Genomic DNA, 15,372 nt, shown 5'->3' with positions numbered 1-15,372 from the left:
CTATATTGTAGGGCCACTGGTGCAAATACATGACGTGGTGGAGAAGCGTAACAATAATTTCCATCAGCTCTAATTGGTCTAGACAGCAAAATAGTTGCGGTAGATTCTTGTCCACTTTTGTCCACATTCTTGGCGTCCTCGGGATTGTCCAATTTGGACAAAAGCCTATTACAACTAGCCGGACAAGGATGTTGTATTTAAAGAACACGGCTTCGTAAAACAGATGGAGTGTTTCATAAATATACAACTCTCCTCTATTCTTGTCTATACTGAGAATAATCATGACGGTGACAAAGCTTAGTACTCTTCGTATCGCATCAGCCTCGGGATCGGTGACAGACCGACGCCATGGATTCGCGGAACTGGCCCGAGAAGAAGATCTTCACTTCATCGTGGGAGACTGGATGTCCGAGTATAACATGACAACCCGGGGAGGAGCAAAAGTGAAACAAAATGAGGAATCGTCGGAATTCGAAACTTCGTTCATGGAATCGATCGAACCCGCATTAGATAGTATCTCCGCGCGAAAGGTCAAAGTTGCTGTGAATGCGGGAGCCAGTGACACGAAAAAGCTCCATGATATTCTTGTTCAGACTATACACGACAAAGGTCTCGACCTCAAGGTTGCTTGGGTTGAAGGTGACGAGGTTTCCGATCTTCTTCAGCAGGCCATCAAAGCGGGCGAAGAATTTACCAACCTCACAACTGGTAAGAGGCCCTAAGCCCACAATAAGAATGGTCCAAATGATATTAAAGGTTACTGATGTGCTGTAGGGCAAAAACTGTCTGACTGGGAGTTCGATCCAATCTACGCCCAATGTTATCTTGGGGCATGGGGCATCGTTGAGGCCTTAAACCAGGGAGCCGACATTGTCCTTTGTGGAAGAGTGACAGATGCTTCTCCTACGATTGCCTGCGCGGCTTACCACTACCAGTGGAGCAGACAAGATTTCGATCAGCTCGCTCATGCTTTTGTGGCTGGACATTTCCTCGAATGCTCTACATATGTCACCGGTGGTAACTTTTCCGGCTTCAAATCCCTGCCTGGTGTTGGGGTTGACATTGGCTTCCCGGTCGCTGAGATAAATCCGGGAGGTGATTTTGTTGTAACGATACAGAAAGGCAAAGACGGCATGGTTACCGAAGATACTTGCAAGGCTCAACTCCTATACGAAATTCAAGGGCCCCTCTACTACAATCCTGATGTCGTGGCTATATTGGATGATATAGTCATCAAGGAAGAGGGCACCAATCGTGTGTAAGTTTTCATTGAAATACTTCATCCCAGCCTTTCTTCTTTTTTTAAAAAATCAACTGACGGTTGGTACAGTCATGTCTCAAATGTCAAGAGTATCAAACCGCCCCCGACAACAAAAGTTGGCATTACTGCACTCGGTGGTTTCCAAGCCGAGGTCCACTACTTCCTTTGCGGCTTAGACATTGAAGAGAAGGCCGCACTGCTTGAAAGGCAGGTCCGTCATCTCCTTGACGAATCGCTCTACCATACTCTGGTCTTCCGAACGAGCGGATCCTGCGCATCTGATCCTTCCAGTCAAGATGCAGCGACGGTGGACGTGCGAATCTTTGCTCAATCACGTTCCGAAAGTGCTCTCGCCACAGAGAAGTTCTTCCGACCTTGCACAGACACAATTATGCAGAGCTACCCAGGAGCAACATTTGCCGTGGATGCTCGCCAGGGAGTTCCAAAGCCTTACTACGAGTATTTCGTTTCTATCTTTCCACAAGATCGGATGCGTCATGTTTGCCATACTCCATTCAACAACAAACAAATAACAATACCATCTCCGTCGGATACTGTTCCATTTGCTTATGAGCAATCGTCATACGAGACGAAGGCTCCATTTGATCTAGATGTGTTTGGTCCTACTACCCGCGCACCACTGGGCTACGTGGTTCACGCTCGATCTGGTGATAAAGGATCCGATGCAAATGTAGGCTTCTTTGTTCGCCATGCTGATGAATGGGATTGGCTGCGGACTGTTCTTACAGTCGACAAAATCCGAGGATTGCTCGGTAAAGATGACGTGGGAAACAAAATCTTCCGCTTCGAATTGCGAAATATCTGGGGTGAGTCTTGCAATCTAAGAATTAGTAAATTGACGATGCTTGAATCGATGCTAACAAACTTCTCCTTTTCAGCTGTTCATTTCCTTTTGAAGGATCACTTGGATCGCGGCGTGGCATCGAGTTCCACGTACGACGTGCTAGGCAAGAATGTAGCGGAATACCTTCGGTGTAAATATGTCGACATTCCTGACAAGTTCCTAGCCCGCGGAAGGATTTGAACTGTAAAACACCGTTGTCAATAAATCCTCCCGTAGCGGGGTTAGATCAAGTTCTCGTGATTCAATGTTTATACGAGAGCAATGGAAAAAATAGTCACAAGACACATTCCAACCGCCTTAGAATTTATAAATCAGTTATTAAAGCGCGGGATTTGAATATCCGCGTGCTAAGCGAGATTATTCTTTTATGCGGTATATCTGTTCTCATAATATATTTTTTTGGACTACCTCGTAGCAGGAATAACAATCATGAGATTATTTGAATGTGTTGGAGTCTACTAGACTAACAGATGGGAGAAGAGAGTCGTCAACTGTGAGAGACAATCTCTCAGAAATCCCGGGCTGACGATAAATAAAGTATACTGCTCGTAAAGTCGGCCAAAAACTTGTATTATTCAATATTCTTCTCGCAATTTCGAGGAAGATCGGTTGGAAGAGAGAGTACATATGGTAAAAGTACATTAATGCAGCGAAGAGGCTGCCGGGTCATTTTCTTCAGGGCACAAGGGAGCAGAGGAATCAACACATGGTGCCCATGAAGAATGGTTGGGTAGAGGAAGTTGGTCAGCCATAGAAGCACACCGGTCCAAGTCGACGTCTGGTACACTCCCACAAAGATTAAACATCGAATTGTTCGTAAAGTTATCCGGCCATGACTGTGATGCCCCCGGTTCTGCACCGAATATGCCCGATTGAATCTGACCAAGCGCAATCATAGAACTTATAGAATTCGACTGACCGATAATACTAAGACCGCTAGTGGATTCTCTTCTTTGGTGGCGGAGTAGTTCTGATTTAATAGAAGTGATCACTTCCAAGGCTCGGAGTGCGTTCTTGTAAGCTTGGCCAATTTCGCCTAGAGCCTGTGAACAAATTTCGAGTTGCCTTCGCGCTGTGTCACGCATCTGGAAGTCGGGGGATAGGAAAGCGCTTTGAGTGTGCACCAGCATTGCTGTAAAGATAAGGTGAACAGTCTGAAGATTGACTCGGCGGAGTGAGAAATGGCGACGAATGGCTTGCAAAAGTTTGGTAATAGAAAGAGCGGCATCATGACAGCATTCCCGGCTGTGGGTTATGTTTTCTTCGGTTAAGCCTCCTAGGCCAGGTACTTGAAAGGCGAAAGGCTGATCAACAATAATCCGAACGGCATGGAATTGCATGCTATTTCATCGTTAGGATATTTAGCTAATGAGATGGTGCTTGAGTACGTACTGTAGCTGTAGGACGTGAGGGAGGTGAATACGACCTAGATCCATCATATCCACAGATACGCTTTCTGATAATCCAGACACCCAGACAGCAAGCTCATCTCTTGCTTTGGCTGCAAAAGTATAAAGCTTTTTGATGTCGGGCTTGGCCCCTCGGGGGATACTGTAACTATGTATCAAATTAGCGGAGGCAGAAGAACAAATTGGCAGGCATTCTGACTCACAGGACTTTGCGTATTGAGGCCATTTTAGTGCAAAGTGTGACCGTCCCATGAGCCACTTCATGAAGTAATGCTTGGGATTCCCAATTGTTGGCTTGTTGATTTTCATCAATGTATGGGCGCCAAACATCGTTTACATCAGGCTGAGAGTTGCTTGGGAAAGGAAGCTGCACAGTAATGTCCAAGTGGTCAATGGCTTCGGGGCGTCCGACATACAAGCTCCACATCCTGCGATAGACTCAATATATGATATCCTTGTTCGGTAGGTAAAAGAACAGGCTAACCTTTCATGGGCATAAGTGCCCCAGAACGTTGAGCTGCGAAGGCGCGCTTCTTCAAGATCTATCAGACCCCGTTCAGCGAAAGGGGCAGCATCCATATGGAGGCCAAGGTCTGTAGCAAGCCGCATCGCCATTCCTACAAGATACGGTAGTCAGTATGAGAAAAAGGGCTTTTTATACTACACATACCACTGTACAGCCAGCCACGAGCATCTCTGGTGAGAAGTGCCTCTACACCACTTAAGATGCCAAGAGACTGGACGGTACTTAGAGTCGGCGAATCCATTTCAACCTCCAGGAGGGCCTTGGACCTTGTCGCAAAGAAGTCAACAAGGGACTCTGGTAAATCGGGGCAATATCGAGAAGTTAAAGTAGCTCCAATAGCACAACTAGTTTCCGTTGCATCAGCAAAATTTCATGGTAGGGTCATTGGGTGATAGTTGTTCCTCCTTACATGGCGTTATTCAGAACCTCGGAATATCGATGATTCGGTTGATTGAGGTTTCGATAGCAATTCTTTCCCTGATAATATGCCCTCTCATCGACTAACGGAATATTCGGATTTTCCCAAGCGAAATATAGTTTGGTTAGATGATCCTCCAACTCTTCATCAACATGATTATTGACCCCAGCGGCCGTAAGAATGAGGGCCTCATTCCAGTGAACCAAGCGAATATTTGAATTGAAAAGTGGAAATGGACCCACGTGTGATATATGAAGATTTGAAGTGGGCCCAAAAAATCGCAGTTGGCCATCTTCTGCAATCTGCAATGATCCCATGCGGTCGGACAAGGCATTGATATGATATGACGATTCCCCGGATATGGATAAATGATCTTGGACATCCTCTGGACTGTCGCTCGAAATAGCGGATACAGAATTTGCGAGTGTAGGCGCCGTGTCATGAATTACCCCTTGAATTGTCTCACTCGTTTCGAGTTGAGGGTCGGTGGCAGAAGGAGAAGGCGTAGGTAACGGAGGTAAGAAGTTCCCTGGCCGACTGGATGGAAACTCAATATGGTGACGCAGTAGCAAAGACTCTATATCTTGTACATAGGCTACCAATGTGGAAATTTTTCCTTTCGATGCCATCCTCCGCTTGTCGATCTGTTGTGAATAGGTGCAGTCCCGTTTGTACAGCGTGCAGACAGAACACTGCGGTTTCAATCCGTCACATTTTGTTTTGCGCTTCTGACAACTACTACAAGCCCGGGTGACATGTTTTATTGCTCGTGATCGGGTCTCGGAGGCAAACTCATCAAGAGGCGATGTCCCGACCATGGTGTGGGACAAACTCGTGCACGTTTTCCGGGCTCTGGACTGATTTTCGGGAAACACTGTGGGGATTTTATTGACCAGACTAGGTTGCCTTGCAAGGGAAAAGAGGTTTCACAACACAGATTTTCTATCGAGAATCATGAAGAAAGATGGTTGTGGGGGAGCTCGGGTATCCTTGTCAAGGGCCCTGTTTGCTGACCTCACCGCGATAGGCCCCGGAACCCCAGAACCCCGCTTGATCTTCCCCGCGCCCCAATTTAATGGCCACAAGGTACAGTCACTCCCCAAAAGTTTTCGTGAACCCACTCCCACTCAAATATATCTCTACATCACATACTTAAATTAATTACTACACCATCAATATGATATATATACCTTTAAAACATAGTCATTATATACATAATTAGCTACTATATTAGCCTGTATTTTTATTATTATTTTAATATCTCGTATACTAGCCCTTAGTAGTAGTTAAGCACCCTGCCTAGGCCTAACCTACAATTTTACCCTATAGATTCGGAGATAGCTTACTTCCACGCGCCCTATTAATTTAAAGGTGTTCTTAGGCCTAGGGCAGAGAGTTGAAAAGTGTGGGTTGAATTGATGTGTAGTAAAATAAACGGGTATAAGGCCGAAATCACGGAAACCTTTCTGGTAGAACTGTATGCAGTCGAAAAACCCGACTTATAGTGGCGAGATGGGCAGTTTGGGCATGAGTGTAGGTCAAATATAATCACAATTCTGACATATATGCGAGAAGTTCTCTTAGGAGAGACATCCTCAGAGTTACTAGTAAATTTTCAACAATCACTAGGAGCATCTGAAGATTTCCGATAATACTATGATTGATTCACCAGACTCAATATAAAATAACCTTAGATGCCTCCAATAGTCACAGCCTTGATGTTTTGATATTCGCCGAGCCCATATTTGCTTCCCTCTCGTCCAATACCACTCTCCTTGACTCCCCCAAAGGGGGTTTCGACTGCGCTGATCAATCCAGTATTCACACCAACCATGCCACATTCCAGCCGCTGGGAAACACGAAGAACACGACTGATGTTCTCACTGAAAAAGTAACCTGCTAGGCCAAATTCGGTATCATTAGCCAATCCAATCACCTCTTCTTCGGAGGAGAATTCGAAAATGGCTGCGAGGGGTCCAAATGTTTCATCAGTTGCAAGGAGCATGTCCTTATTGGCGTGGGTAATAATAGTCGGTTGGTAAAAGTACCCAGAGGGGGTATCAGCTGGCACTTCACCACCGTATCGGAGTTGACCTCCCTTTTGGATAGCATCTTGTACGTGGCTCTTGACCTTTTCCACTGCGGCAGCATTAACCAAAGGGCCATGAGTGACCCCTTCATCGATGCCACGCCCCAGTTTGAATGTTTGGACTCGAGAGATCAGGCGCTGAGTAAAATCCTCCAAAATATCTTGATGAACATAAAGCCGGTTTGCGCAAACACATGTCTGACCAGAAGAGCGGAACTTGCAAATCAAGGCTCCTTCAATGGCCTTTTCGATGTCTGCGTCATTGAAAACAATAAAAGGTGCATTTCCACCAAGCTCCATACTGACTCGCTTCATTGTACCAGCGGCAAGCTTGGTGAGCATTTTGCCAACATTGGTTGAGCCGGTAAAGCTTATCTTTTTGACCTTGGGGTGCGTGGCCAGCTCCAAGGAAGCATTGCGATCTTTTGTAGGTACAACGTGCACAATATTAGGTGGGAAACCCGCTTCCAGAGCAAGCTTAACTAATGCAATTGCAGTGAACGGTGTCTCACTTGGTGGCTTGATGACCACCGAACAACCTGCTGCAAATGCCGGTGCGATTTTCCGAGTGATCATAGCTGCAGGGAAATTCCAAGGTGTGATTATACCGCATACACCCACTGGCTCTTTGAAAGTCACAGCTGTCGTGTTCTGGTAAGAAGATGGGATGACGTCCCCATATGATCTAACTGCTTCTTCGGCAAACCAGGAGACAAAAGATGCTGCATATCCCACCTCCCCCTTGGCTTCTGCTAATGTCTTGCCATTCTCTAGAGAGAGTATCTTGGCAACTATATATTGTTAATGACTAGAATAATTTGGAAAACGCTGGGGTGCACTAACGGTCGTCAAGATTCTCCAATATTAGGTCGTTCCATCTGCGCAGAAGCGAGCTTCTTTGCTTAGCAGTGGTGCGAAAGAAATATTTTCGAAATCCACGGTCGGCTTCTTCAATGGCCTCCACAAAGTCTTGTTGAGAAAAGTCCGCGCAATGGGCCAGAATCTGACCAGAGGACGGCTCAGTGACAGGAAACATCTTATCCAAGGCTGCATATCGCCACTTGCCTGCAAAGAATCCTCGATTATCAAAAACCGCAGGGTTTGCTAGTTCAACAGGGAATTGATAGTGAGATTCATTCATCGTGGATTTTGGTATGATGACTAGCTTTGCACTTTCAGAACCTGTGACCAAGATCAGCAAAACACAAAAAGCCACAGTACAATGGTGTGTACTTGTACTTCATGTCCTCCTTACTCTAACTTGTCCAAATTGGGCAACCGGGATTACTATCCCAATGCCGAGGTTATAGGCCGCGGTTCATCGGACAGATCTCCGAAGGAGGTTACTGGGTCTCCGCTTATTTTGGAACGATAGTCCAAAAGTATAAAGCAAGCAAAGGTACGGAATAGTTTGTATTGATTTATGCAATTCTGGTAGGAAATGGCGATGTAGATGTTTGGGCCGAAAAGGCGTGTTGTCTGGGGTGTCCTCCTACACTGTGGCATACATCGAAATTTCTTTTCCCTGAATTGTTTATGATATTGGAGAAATGCTGTCTACTTCTTGAGACCACTGTACCGGGGAATAGCTGTGATCTACCGAGGTTTATTTATAAGAGTGGAGAGAAGTAGGAGAAAGAACCCAAAAAGCCATAGAAGCCCTAGAGTTTGAACATCTATTTTCAAAGCTCAGTCATAGATTGAAGATAAGGACTCTGGGAAGTAGAAGCACCTTCCCATTACTCAAAACATCTTTAGAGTCCTGGTTTTTGGTAATGAATCTGACTTCCTCCAGCCCATCAACCATACCCATCCACCATGGTCGTGGTCAATTTGTCGCCAGGTCTAACAGTAAAGGCAAATCTGGCTCCAAAGAATTTAAGTCGACCTGCATCACCCGCGAAAATCTTGCTCACGATTCCGTAACATGTTGAGCTATATGTAAAAAGACCATGGATAATGACGCCGCCGAGTCCCATCTTCAGTCCTGGGTATGGAACCGCATGAGGTGGATTGTAATCTCCATTTAGACTATATTCATATTAGAAGTCTTGACTCCCGAGGAAGTATTGCGAAAGGCGACTGTTACCGGTAGAGAAATACCGTATTATCCGTGGTCTGGACTTCGTATGTTGCATCTGGTGCTCGGCTTGGAAAATGGTAAAGAGGCATTGTGGGGCCTATGAGACGAGTGATATGTGAGTCAAAACTTGAACTATATCACCCATCTGGAGTTCTTGGAATGAGTCGCCTACCTCTTGGGCCACCCCAGTTTCCTTGTTTCGGAACGAAACTCACACTTCGGGTCGTAGTGTACACTTCCCCGGTCACAGTATCGACAATCTTTTGCTCTGTATCAAACGAACTTCCCGCAGAGCCTTTGTCGTAAATTCCAATCACTTTGTTTCGAAGCTGGAATTTGGACCCAGTGCTTGCCGTCGGAAGTGGTTTGTGGATTGTTAGGTCGCGCTGTCCGTCGACAGCATAACGAAGGGCCAAATCGGGGGCTCCGGGGATCGTGTTCGAAGCGTTCTGACCATAGAACTCGATCACTTCTTGATCGGCAAGCTTAAATGCTGTGGCTCTCAGGTATCATTATCACCGTGCTTGGTATGTGGCTCATGGTGCGGCATAGTACGTACGCAGAATTAATAGATACGTCGGAAACACCATAAACTAGGGGTCTAGTTCCTGGTAAATGTGTCAATCTATTTGTCCTTTTAAGTATAGGAAATTATCCACAAACATAGAGAAAATGGAGGTCCGCAGCGGAGACGCCATTGCTGTTCGCGAAAAGAAGCACATCGCGGCGTAACCATGACACCTCCTGAGAGGGAAAGTCATATCCAGCGAATATGGCGATGGACTAATTGAGGTAGAATCTGATATCGGATTTGGCTCCTTGCATCTTTGTCTACTGACTTGAACAAATATTCAGGCGCCGATATCCGCACTAAGATGGACGGCCATTTGGACAAAATTACCCAACAGATGATTGGCGGCCTCGGAACCTCGGGCAGTCCGATGGCCAAACTGTTGCGAGAGCAAAGATCTGAAGGTCCTGTATTACTGACTTTGCCAGCATATTTAAGAGATCTTGCTGGCTGTGGTGGTGTCTACCTTATGATCCAATGATTGCCACATTCCAGTATCGGTACCTTACCCGTTCACCAACACCATGCATTATTTACCCGAAATTGACTGCGATATTCCAAATTTGGATATTTTCAGTCTAGTATTTGGTAAAGGTCCAATTATATGCGAATAGAGCAAGGAATCTGACTCATGCAGACTCTCTATATTGTTGGGCGAAGAGCGAAACAGTTATTCACGCAGAAGCGGGCAGAAGCGGGCAATGAGATGAACCACCTCACCAAAGCTGAAACGGCCCTAATTGTTCGCCGATTGACTTTTGTTTTGAGGAATGAGTTTGGAGTGGGGAATTCAGGCGCAGGCAAAGATGTTGTGACTTGTGTTTGCTCAAATCACCTCCTATCTCCATCGATCTTCTTTGGAGTCATTGCGAGCGAGGGTATATACTCTGCCGCCTCCACCGCATTAACAGTAAGAGAGCTTGCTCGATGGGTCCCCAACTGCAGAGGTTGGCCGAGTCTAAACTCAAGTGCAAAATCAGTCAGGCTTGGGGACTGACCGAGACCACAGGAGCAGTCACTTGGCTCCCTTGGGATCGGGAAGACACAACTGGCAGCACAAGTCAATTGTTACCAAACACACGTTTGAAGATTGTTGACGGGAGTGAACGTCCTGTCCAAGATGGTCATTCGGGTGAAATTCTGGTTCGTGGTCCTAACGTCATGCTTGGGTACTGGGAAAACAAAGAAGTCACAGCACAGGCCTTCACCGCAGATGGATGGTTTCGTACGGGGGATATCGGAACGCGCAAAGATGGCAAGTTTTATATCGTTGATCGGAAGAAGGTTAGTGTTGGACTGTACTCATTTCAAGGGCTCACCTAACGCTCTCTCTCATAGGAATTGATCAAATTCAAAGGGTTGCAGGTAGCTCCAGCGGATATTGAAGCAGTTCTCATTGAACATGACCAAATTCTGGATGCCGGCGTTGTAGGGATACCAGATCCTCAGCTTGCCGGCAATGAGATCCCACAAGCCTTCAATCGTCCGAAAACCCGGAAAGAGTTCGATAAGCGAAGAAGACGTCAAAAGGTATGTGCGCGAGAATTTAGCCTCTCATAAGCAGTTGCGGGGTGGTGTCAGGTTCACAGATGTCATTCCTCGCAACTTGTCCGGGAAAATCCTGCGCCGCAAGTTGGTGCAGTTTGAAGAGCACGAGAGGCCCTTGAAGCTGTAAAGTGTCTTTTTTAAAGATTAAATAGCTTTTCGATTCAAGAAATTTAATCGACAAAGGGCCGTCGTTGCGAACAAACTTGTATGAAACAAAAGTAGCAATCTGTTGTGGTGAGCGTGAAGGGATGTTGACAGAGGTTTGCTCCTGAGGTTTGATATATAATTGCTGCCGGCCACAAGATATAAATATAATCTTCGCTTATTTGTAGTTCATTTATCTCATTTCTCAGTACTACGATTTCTTCCTACGCTAATGTAACTTCCACTTCATTCTTTCTCCATTCGGTCTGTACTAATGCTTCGCAGTTTTTAGAGCTCAATGCGTCCATTGTGCAAGCCCCCAGTCACTGCAATATCTGTACCTGTTGTATACGATGCCCCTTCCCCTAGCAGATAACCTACCGCAAGTGCCAAATCCTCGGGCTGTCCAATACGCCCCATTGGAGGCACTGTCCTAAACACCTCCTGAAGATCCGCGAATTGTGCCGACATTTTTGTTGCGATGAATCCAGGGGAGATAGTATTGACACGAATATTGAACGGGGCCATCTCAACTGCAAGTGTCTTCCCTAAAAGCTTGATGGCGCCCTTTGAGGCACCGTAAATTGAAACTCGCTGAGATGGTATAGCACAATGGGCGGCGATGGAAGCAATCATAACGATAGACCCACCGTTGCCTTGCTTGACCATTTGCTTAGCAGCCAGCTGTGCCGAGAAAAATGACCCAAGGACCTGCATTCGTTGTCAGCAAAAGAAGCATTTGACTATGTTGACTGTGCATACATTGATATCAAGAATGCGACGAGACTCCTCCCATGTATGTTCGAGAAAAGGTTTGTCAAGCGCAATCCCGGCGCAGGTAACACTATATTAAAAGACTCGGTGAGCTTTACATATTTCCTTCAATGGGCGTTAAAAATGATTATCTCGCCAAACTCACCAGTTATCCACCTTGCCTAGGTCCTCAACCACTTTTTCAAAAGCAAGCTCCATGCCATCATTTGAGGTAACGTCCATTCTAGAAGTGCTGGATCAGCTTATATGCAAGTATGGATTTTGGTAGACAGCTTACCGGTGAAAGATGAAACGCGAACCATAGTCACTTTCCAGCTGGGAAACACTCGTTTCTGGCTCGTGGACATCTAAAATAGCCACATCACTGCCCAAGGCTGCCGCTGTTTTGGCCAAGGTTAAGCCAATACCTCGCGATCCCCCTTGCCAGAAAAGGGTCAGTGCTATTCATATAGCAGGTGCAAGTCTGATACCTACCGGTTATCACAGTCACCTTACCTCCGAGTGACAATTTGGACTCTATCAGTTCCCTGGTGGTATTTGAAACATTGGATGACTTGTAAAGGCTGGTGCTGAATCGATTCCTCGCAGTTGGTGTGTTTCTTGGCAATTTGCGACTAAGAGCACTAAAGCTCCTGCTAATGGGCAACACCCCTCGGTGAGGAAGCATTTTAGCTAAAGTGGGGACTTATTGGCAAATGTTTGAAAGATTCCATAGAAAGTTGAAAGGGATTTTGGTGGATACGCTTAAGTTTTGAATGCTGAATGAGCAGATTATATTTCCTCCAGCCAGATTGGTGGCTTTGCAGCAATAATATTGCACCGCTACCGTGAGAGTATTTGTAAAAGTCGAACCAAAGTCTACGTCGATCTACCCCGGATCATCAATTAGAGCTATTTCCGGGGTAGCTTTCCCACGGAATTACATTTCCTCGGATTCAAGTATCATCCGGCCTTTCGCCCGCGCCTATCGGCTGTGTCAAGGCTGTGATGAATGCAAAATGTGCGAGCAGATTTTCGAAACGTTGCTCAAGATAGCTGAGAGGTACTCTAGGCGAGGAGTAGGTACAGTGCTATTTTGTATCTGATTTTAACCTAACGTAAGTGTTGCCCCGTTGGAAGATTGGCTCGACGAAAGACCGATCAGTAGGGAAAAAAATTCACACACGTATGGCTTATAGTACGTATAGTTCTAGTACAAAGTTTCAAACAATATTCCAACTTATGAGATACTTTATTGGTGAAGGAACAACTTCTAGAAGCCCACTTGTTGAGCTACCTCAGCCAAGTATCTCTAGAGCATTGAAATATCACTACACTAGGACTGAAATGTGACTGTTGTAGACTAAATTACAGATATTTAGTAAGGGTCAAAATGAACGGATTGGTTCGACTCGTTGCACTCAAAATTGAACAGATGATGGCGTGAAATAGTGGTTACTGCTTTAATGATACTAGTATGAATAATCAAGGTCAGAGCGTGAGGATAAATTGGCATACAGCCTATCTAGGTTCTAAACATAGGGGCAATCACGTAACATTTGACTCGAGACAATTCCTAGGCAATCAAAGCACAAGCATGTTTTAAAGTATAGAACCAGGCTCTACAGAATTGAAGATGCAAGTCTCTGGTAAATATGCGGCAATTGATGGGCCAAGCTACCCTTTTGATGCCAGAACAATCCTGCAAGAGCGAAAAGAAGCATGCCATAGGTCTCCTTCTTTGTGCTTCTGATCCATCGCCACACAGTGTTCAGCATCCAGAAGTTGGAGCGAGGCACCTCCTTGAACATACCAGCCTGGGACTTGAGTGCTTCCTTCCAGTATGTCGACGCATAGCCCGGCCAGGATGCAGAGTTACGCCCGTGCGGGTTGATATACCAGTTGGAACATCCAGCTTCGAAAACACTTCCTTTGAGCTCAGTCTGCAAAGCGTTAACCCACTGGTATTCAGCGGTGGGCTTAACTTCCAAGGAATAAATGCGGCGGTCTATGATAGGTGCAAGCAATGTTCGAGCAAGATATTCGACCTGCACCTCGGAAGCGAAGAGTACAGAGTTGTGTGCTGGGAAGGTATTCGGACCAAAGCTATGGTAAGTGGTCTTAGCTTGTGGGACTTGCGACTTGGTTGGTTAATACATACAGCAGACCAAAGTTTGGGAAGTTGTGGACATAGACTCCCATATATGCTTGTGCGCCACGGGACTCTAGCCATTGCTGAGAGAGACTTTTGCCATCTTTACCATATACCTCCATAGGTACAACAAACTGTTGGACATCGAAGCCTGTCGCAAGCACAATCGCATCAAATTCAGTCCGCACACCATCGGTGCCGGTGATGCCCGTCTCGTCAATGTGATCGATTCCCACAGGAGCCAATTCGACATTGCTGCGATGAAGACTTTCCAAGTAGTTGGGGTCAAAGATACGTCTCTTGCAACCTTGATAACACGGTATCAGAATACAAATTTGGATTCCAACTGCAAATAGGGACGTGCTTACCTAGAGGAAAGTCGGGCACTAGAAACTTGTGGTACTTCTTAGGCGCGGTTTGATGAATGTATTGTCGTGCACTACTTTCGGCTGTTGCCCGCAGCTTTTCAGCGGCATTTCCAGGCAGATATGTAGCCACAAGGCTATCACTGCTAAGGAACAGTCGCAAGCGGAGATAACGCTCCCATAGTGGAATGTTGCGCAGACACCACTTCTCAAAAGAAGTGAAGCTCCGATTCGGCCGTTCATGATACCACTGAGCACTCCGGGCGTATTGTTTCACAGACCCGGCATCTTTCGCGATGGCAGGAACCACTTGGGCTGCGCTGCATCCGTTACCGATCACCGCGAGTCGCTTTCCGCGGTAGTCAAAGTCGTGATTCCATCGTGCGGTGTGGAAAACCTCTCCATTGAATTTCTCCATCCCGGAAAATTTGATGTCTCTTGGTTTAGAAATGCCACCAACAGCAGAGATAAAGACGGTGGCGGTTCTGGTATATTTAACTTGCGTCTTGATATCAAGGAGCTGAACTTCCCAAAACCCTTCACTGTTCCAAGCCGCGGAAATACATTCAACGCCAAACTGCATGTGCTTCCGGAGATCAAACTTGTCGACCGTTGCTTCCATGTCTAAGTCACGCGACAGGTGTCAGTGTAAATTCTCCCGATGTTTTCATTCATGGAGGTCGAACATACATTCGAGGATTTCGGGCCCTTCACATAGTTCTTTTGACCAGTCTGGATTTTGGTTGAAGGAGAATGAGTAAAGTAGCGTAGGTACATCACAACCTCTGTGCAGATATGGATAGTTAGACAAGTCAACAGAAGCCAGGTGAGACTTATACATACACTCCGGGGTATGTGTTTTGCCTCCACGTTCCACCCGGGCCATCCAATTTGTCGTAAAACTATATCACTGTCAGTTTCATTTGATCTCGTGGCAATTTACGTTTCTTTTCTTTTCTTTTCTTGACTTACAGTAAAGTCATTGTACCCTAATCGGTGTTTGAGGGTGTGTGCCAAAGCAATCCCCGATGGCCCAGCACCGACAATGATAACATCTGGACTATTCATCATGAGAGCAATAGTAGAGACTTGGTGTCAACTTCCAAAGGGGGTTTTCGAGACATTCCATTTGGGTATTGGATTTATATAATCGTGCTCCGGCCCACTTAGTGTGGCCCATCATGAGGA

At 46.0% G+C, this 15,372-nt stretch overlaps 7 protein-coding genes across 7 annotated transcripts; 2 read left to right on the top strand and 5 right to left on the bottom strand.

Moving 5' to 3' along the window:
- Positions 1-281: 281 nt before the first annotated feature.
- Positions 282-2,306, top strand: PEX2_072430 (acyclic terpene utilization AtuA family protein; the record flags this gene model as incomplete). Its single annotated transcript, XM_016744513.1, has 4 exons — positions 282-708; positions 775-1,258; positions 1,331-2,088; positions 2,161-2,306. 4 exons carry the CDS (start codon positions 282-284, stop codon positions 2,304-2,306), a joined length of 1,815 nt encoding a protein of 604 aa, XP_016600433.1.
- Positions 2,307-2,767: 461 nt separating this feature from the next.
- PEX2_072420 (fungal specific transcription factor domain-containing protein) lies at positions 2,768-4,796 on the bottom strand (the record flags this gene model as incomplete). The annotated part of the gene is made up of 6 exons (XM_016744512.1): positions 2,768-3,467; positions 3,519-3,683; positions 3,739-3,963; positions 4,020-4,152; positions 4,206-4,405; positions 4,471-4,796. The coding sequence occupies 6 exons, from the start codon at positions 4,794-4,796 to the stop codon at positions 2,768-2,770; spliced, it is 1,749 nt and encodes a 582-aa protein (XP_016600432.1).
- Positions 4,797-6,169: 1,373 nt separating this feature from the next.
- On the bottom strand, positions 6,170-7,709 carry PEX2_072410 (NAD-dependent succinate-semialdehyde dehydrogenase; the record flags this gene model as incomplete). Its single annotated transcript, XM_016744511.1, has 2 exons — positions 6,170-7,359; positions 7,412-7,709. 2 exons carry the CDS (start codon positions 7,707-7,709, stop codon positions 6,170-6,172), a joined length of 1,488 nt encoding a protein of 495 aa, XP_016600431.1.
- Positions 7,710-8,367: 658 nt separating this feature from the next.
- PEX2_072400 (MaoC-like dehydratase) lies at positions 8,368-9,241 on the bottom strand (the record flags this gene model as incomplete). The annotated part of the gene is made up of 4 exons (XM_016744510.1): positions 8,368-8,599; positions 8,658-8,748; positions 8,824-9,144; positions 9,211-9,241. 4 exons carry the CDS (start codon positions 9,239-9,241, stop codon positions 8,368-8,370), a joined length of 675 nt encoding a protein of 224 aa, XP_016600430.1.
- Positions 9,242-10,149: 908 nt separating this feature from the next.
- PEX2_072390 (AMP-dependent synthetase/ligase) lies at positions 10,150-10,897 on the top strand (the record flags this gene model as incomplete). The annotated part of the gene is made up of 3 exons (XM_016744509.1): positions 10,150-10,506; positions 10,561-10,756; positions 10,812-10,897. The coding sequence occupies 3 exons, from the start codon at positions 10,150-10,152 to the stop codon at positions 10,895-10,897; spliced, it is 639 nt and encodes a 212-aa protein (XP_016600429.1).
- Positions 10,898-11,202: 305 nt separating this feature from the next.
- PEX2_072380 (SDR family NAD(P)-dependent oxidoreductase) lies at positions 11,203-11,910 on the bottom strand (the record flags this gene model as incomplete). Its single annotated transcript, XM_016744508.1, has 3 exons — positions 11,203-11,625; positions 11,677-11,758; positions 11,834-11,910. 3 exons carry the CDS (start codon positions 11,908-11,910, stop codon positions 11,203-11,205), a joined length of 582 nt encoding a protein of 193 aa, XP_016600428.1.
- A 1,379-nt stretch (positions 11,911-13,289) lies between these two features.
- Positions 13,290-15,252, bottom strand: PEX2_072370 (flavin-containing monooxygenase; the record flags this gene model as incomplete). Its single annotated transcript, XM_016744507.1, has 6 exons — positions 13,290-13,773; positions 13,829-14,126; positions 14,188-14,808; positions 14,875-14,969; positions 15,028-15,086; positions 15,157-15,252. The coding sequence occupies 6 exons, from the start codon at positions 15,250-15,252 to the stop codon at positions 13,290-13,292; spliced, it is 1,653 nt and encodes a 550-aa protein (XP_016600427.1).
- Between the last annotated feature and the right edge of the window lie 120 nt (positions 15,253-15,372).

This window comes from Penicillium expansum (genome assembly GCF_000769745.1).
Source record: "Penicillium expansum strain MD-8 chromosome Unknown contig253, whole genome shotgun sequence".
Lineage (NCBI taxonomy): Eukaryota > Fungi > Ascomycota > Eurotiomycetes > Eurotiales > Aspergillaceae > Penicillium > Penicillium expansum.
The sequence above is the reverse complement of the archived record's forward strand: the minus strand, read 5'-3'. Positions and strand labels throughout refer to the sequence as shown.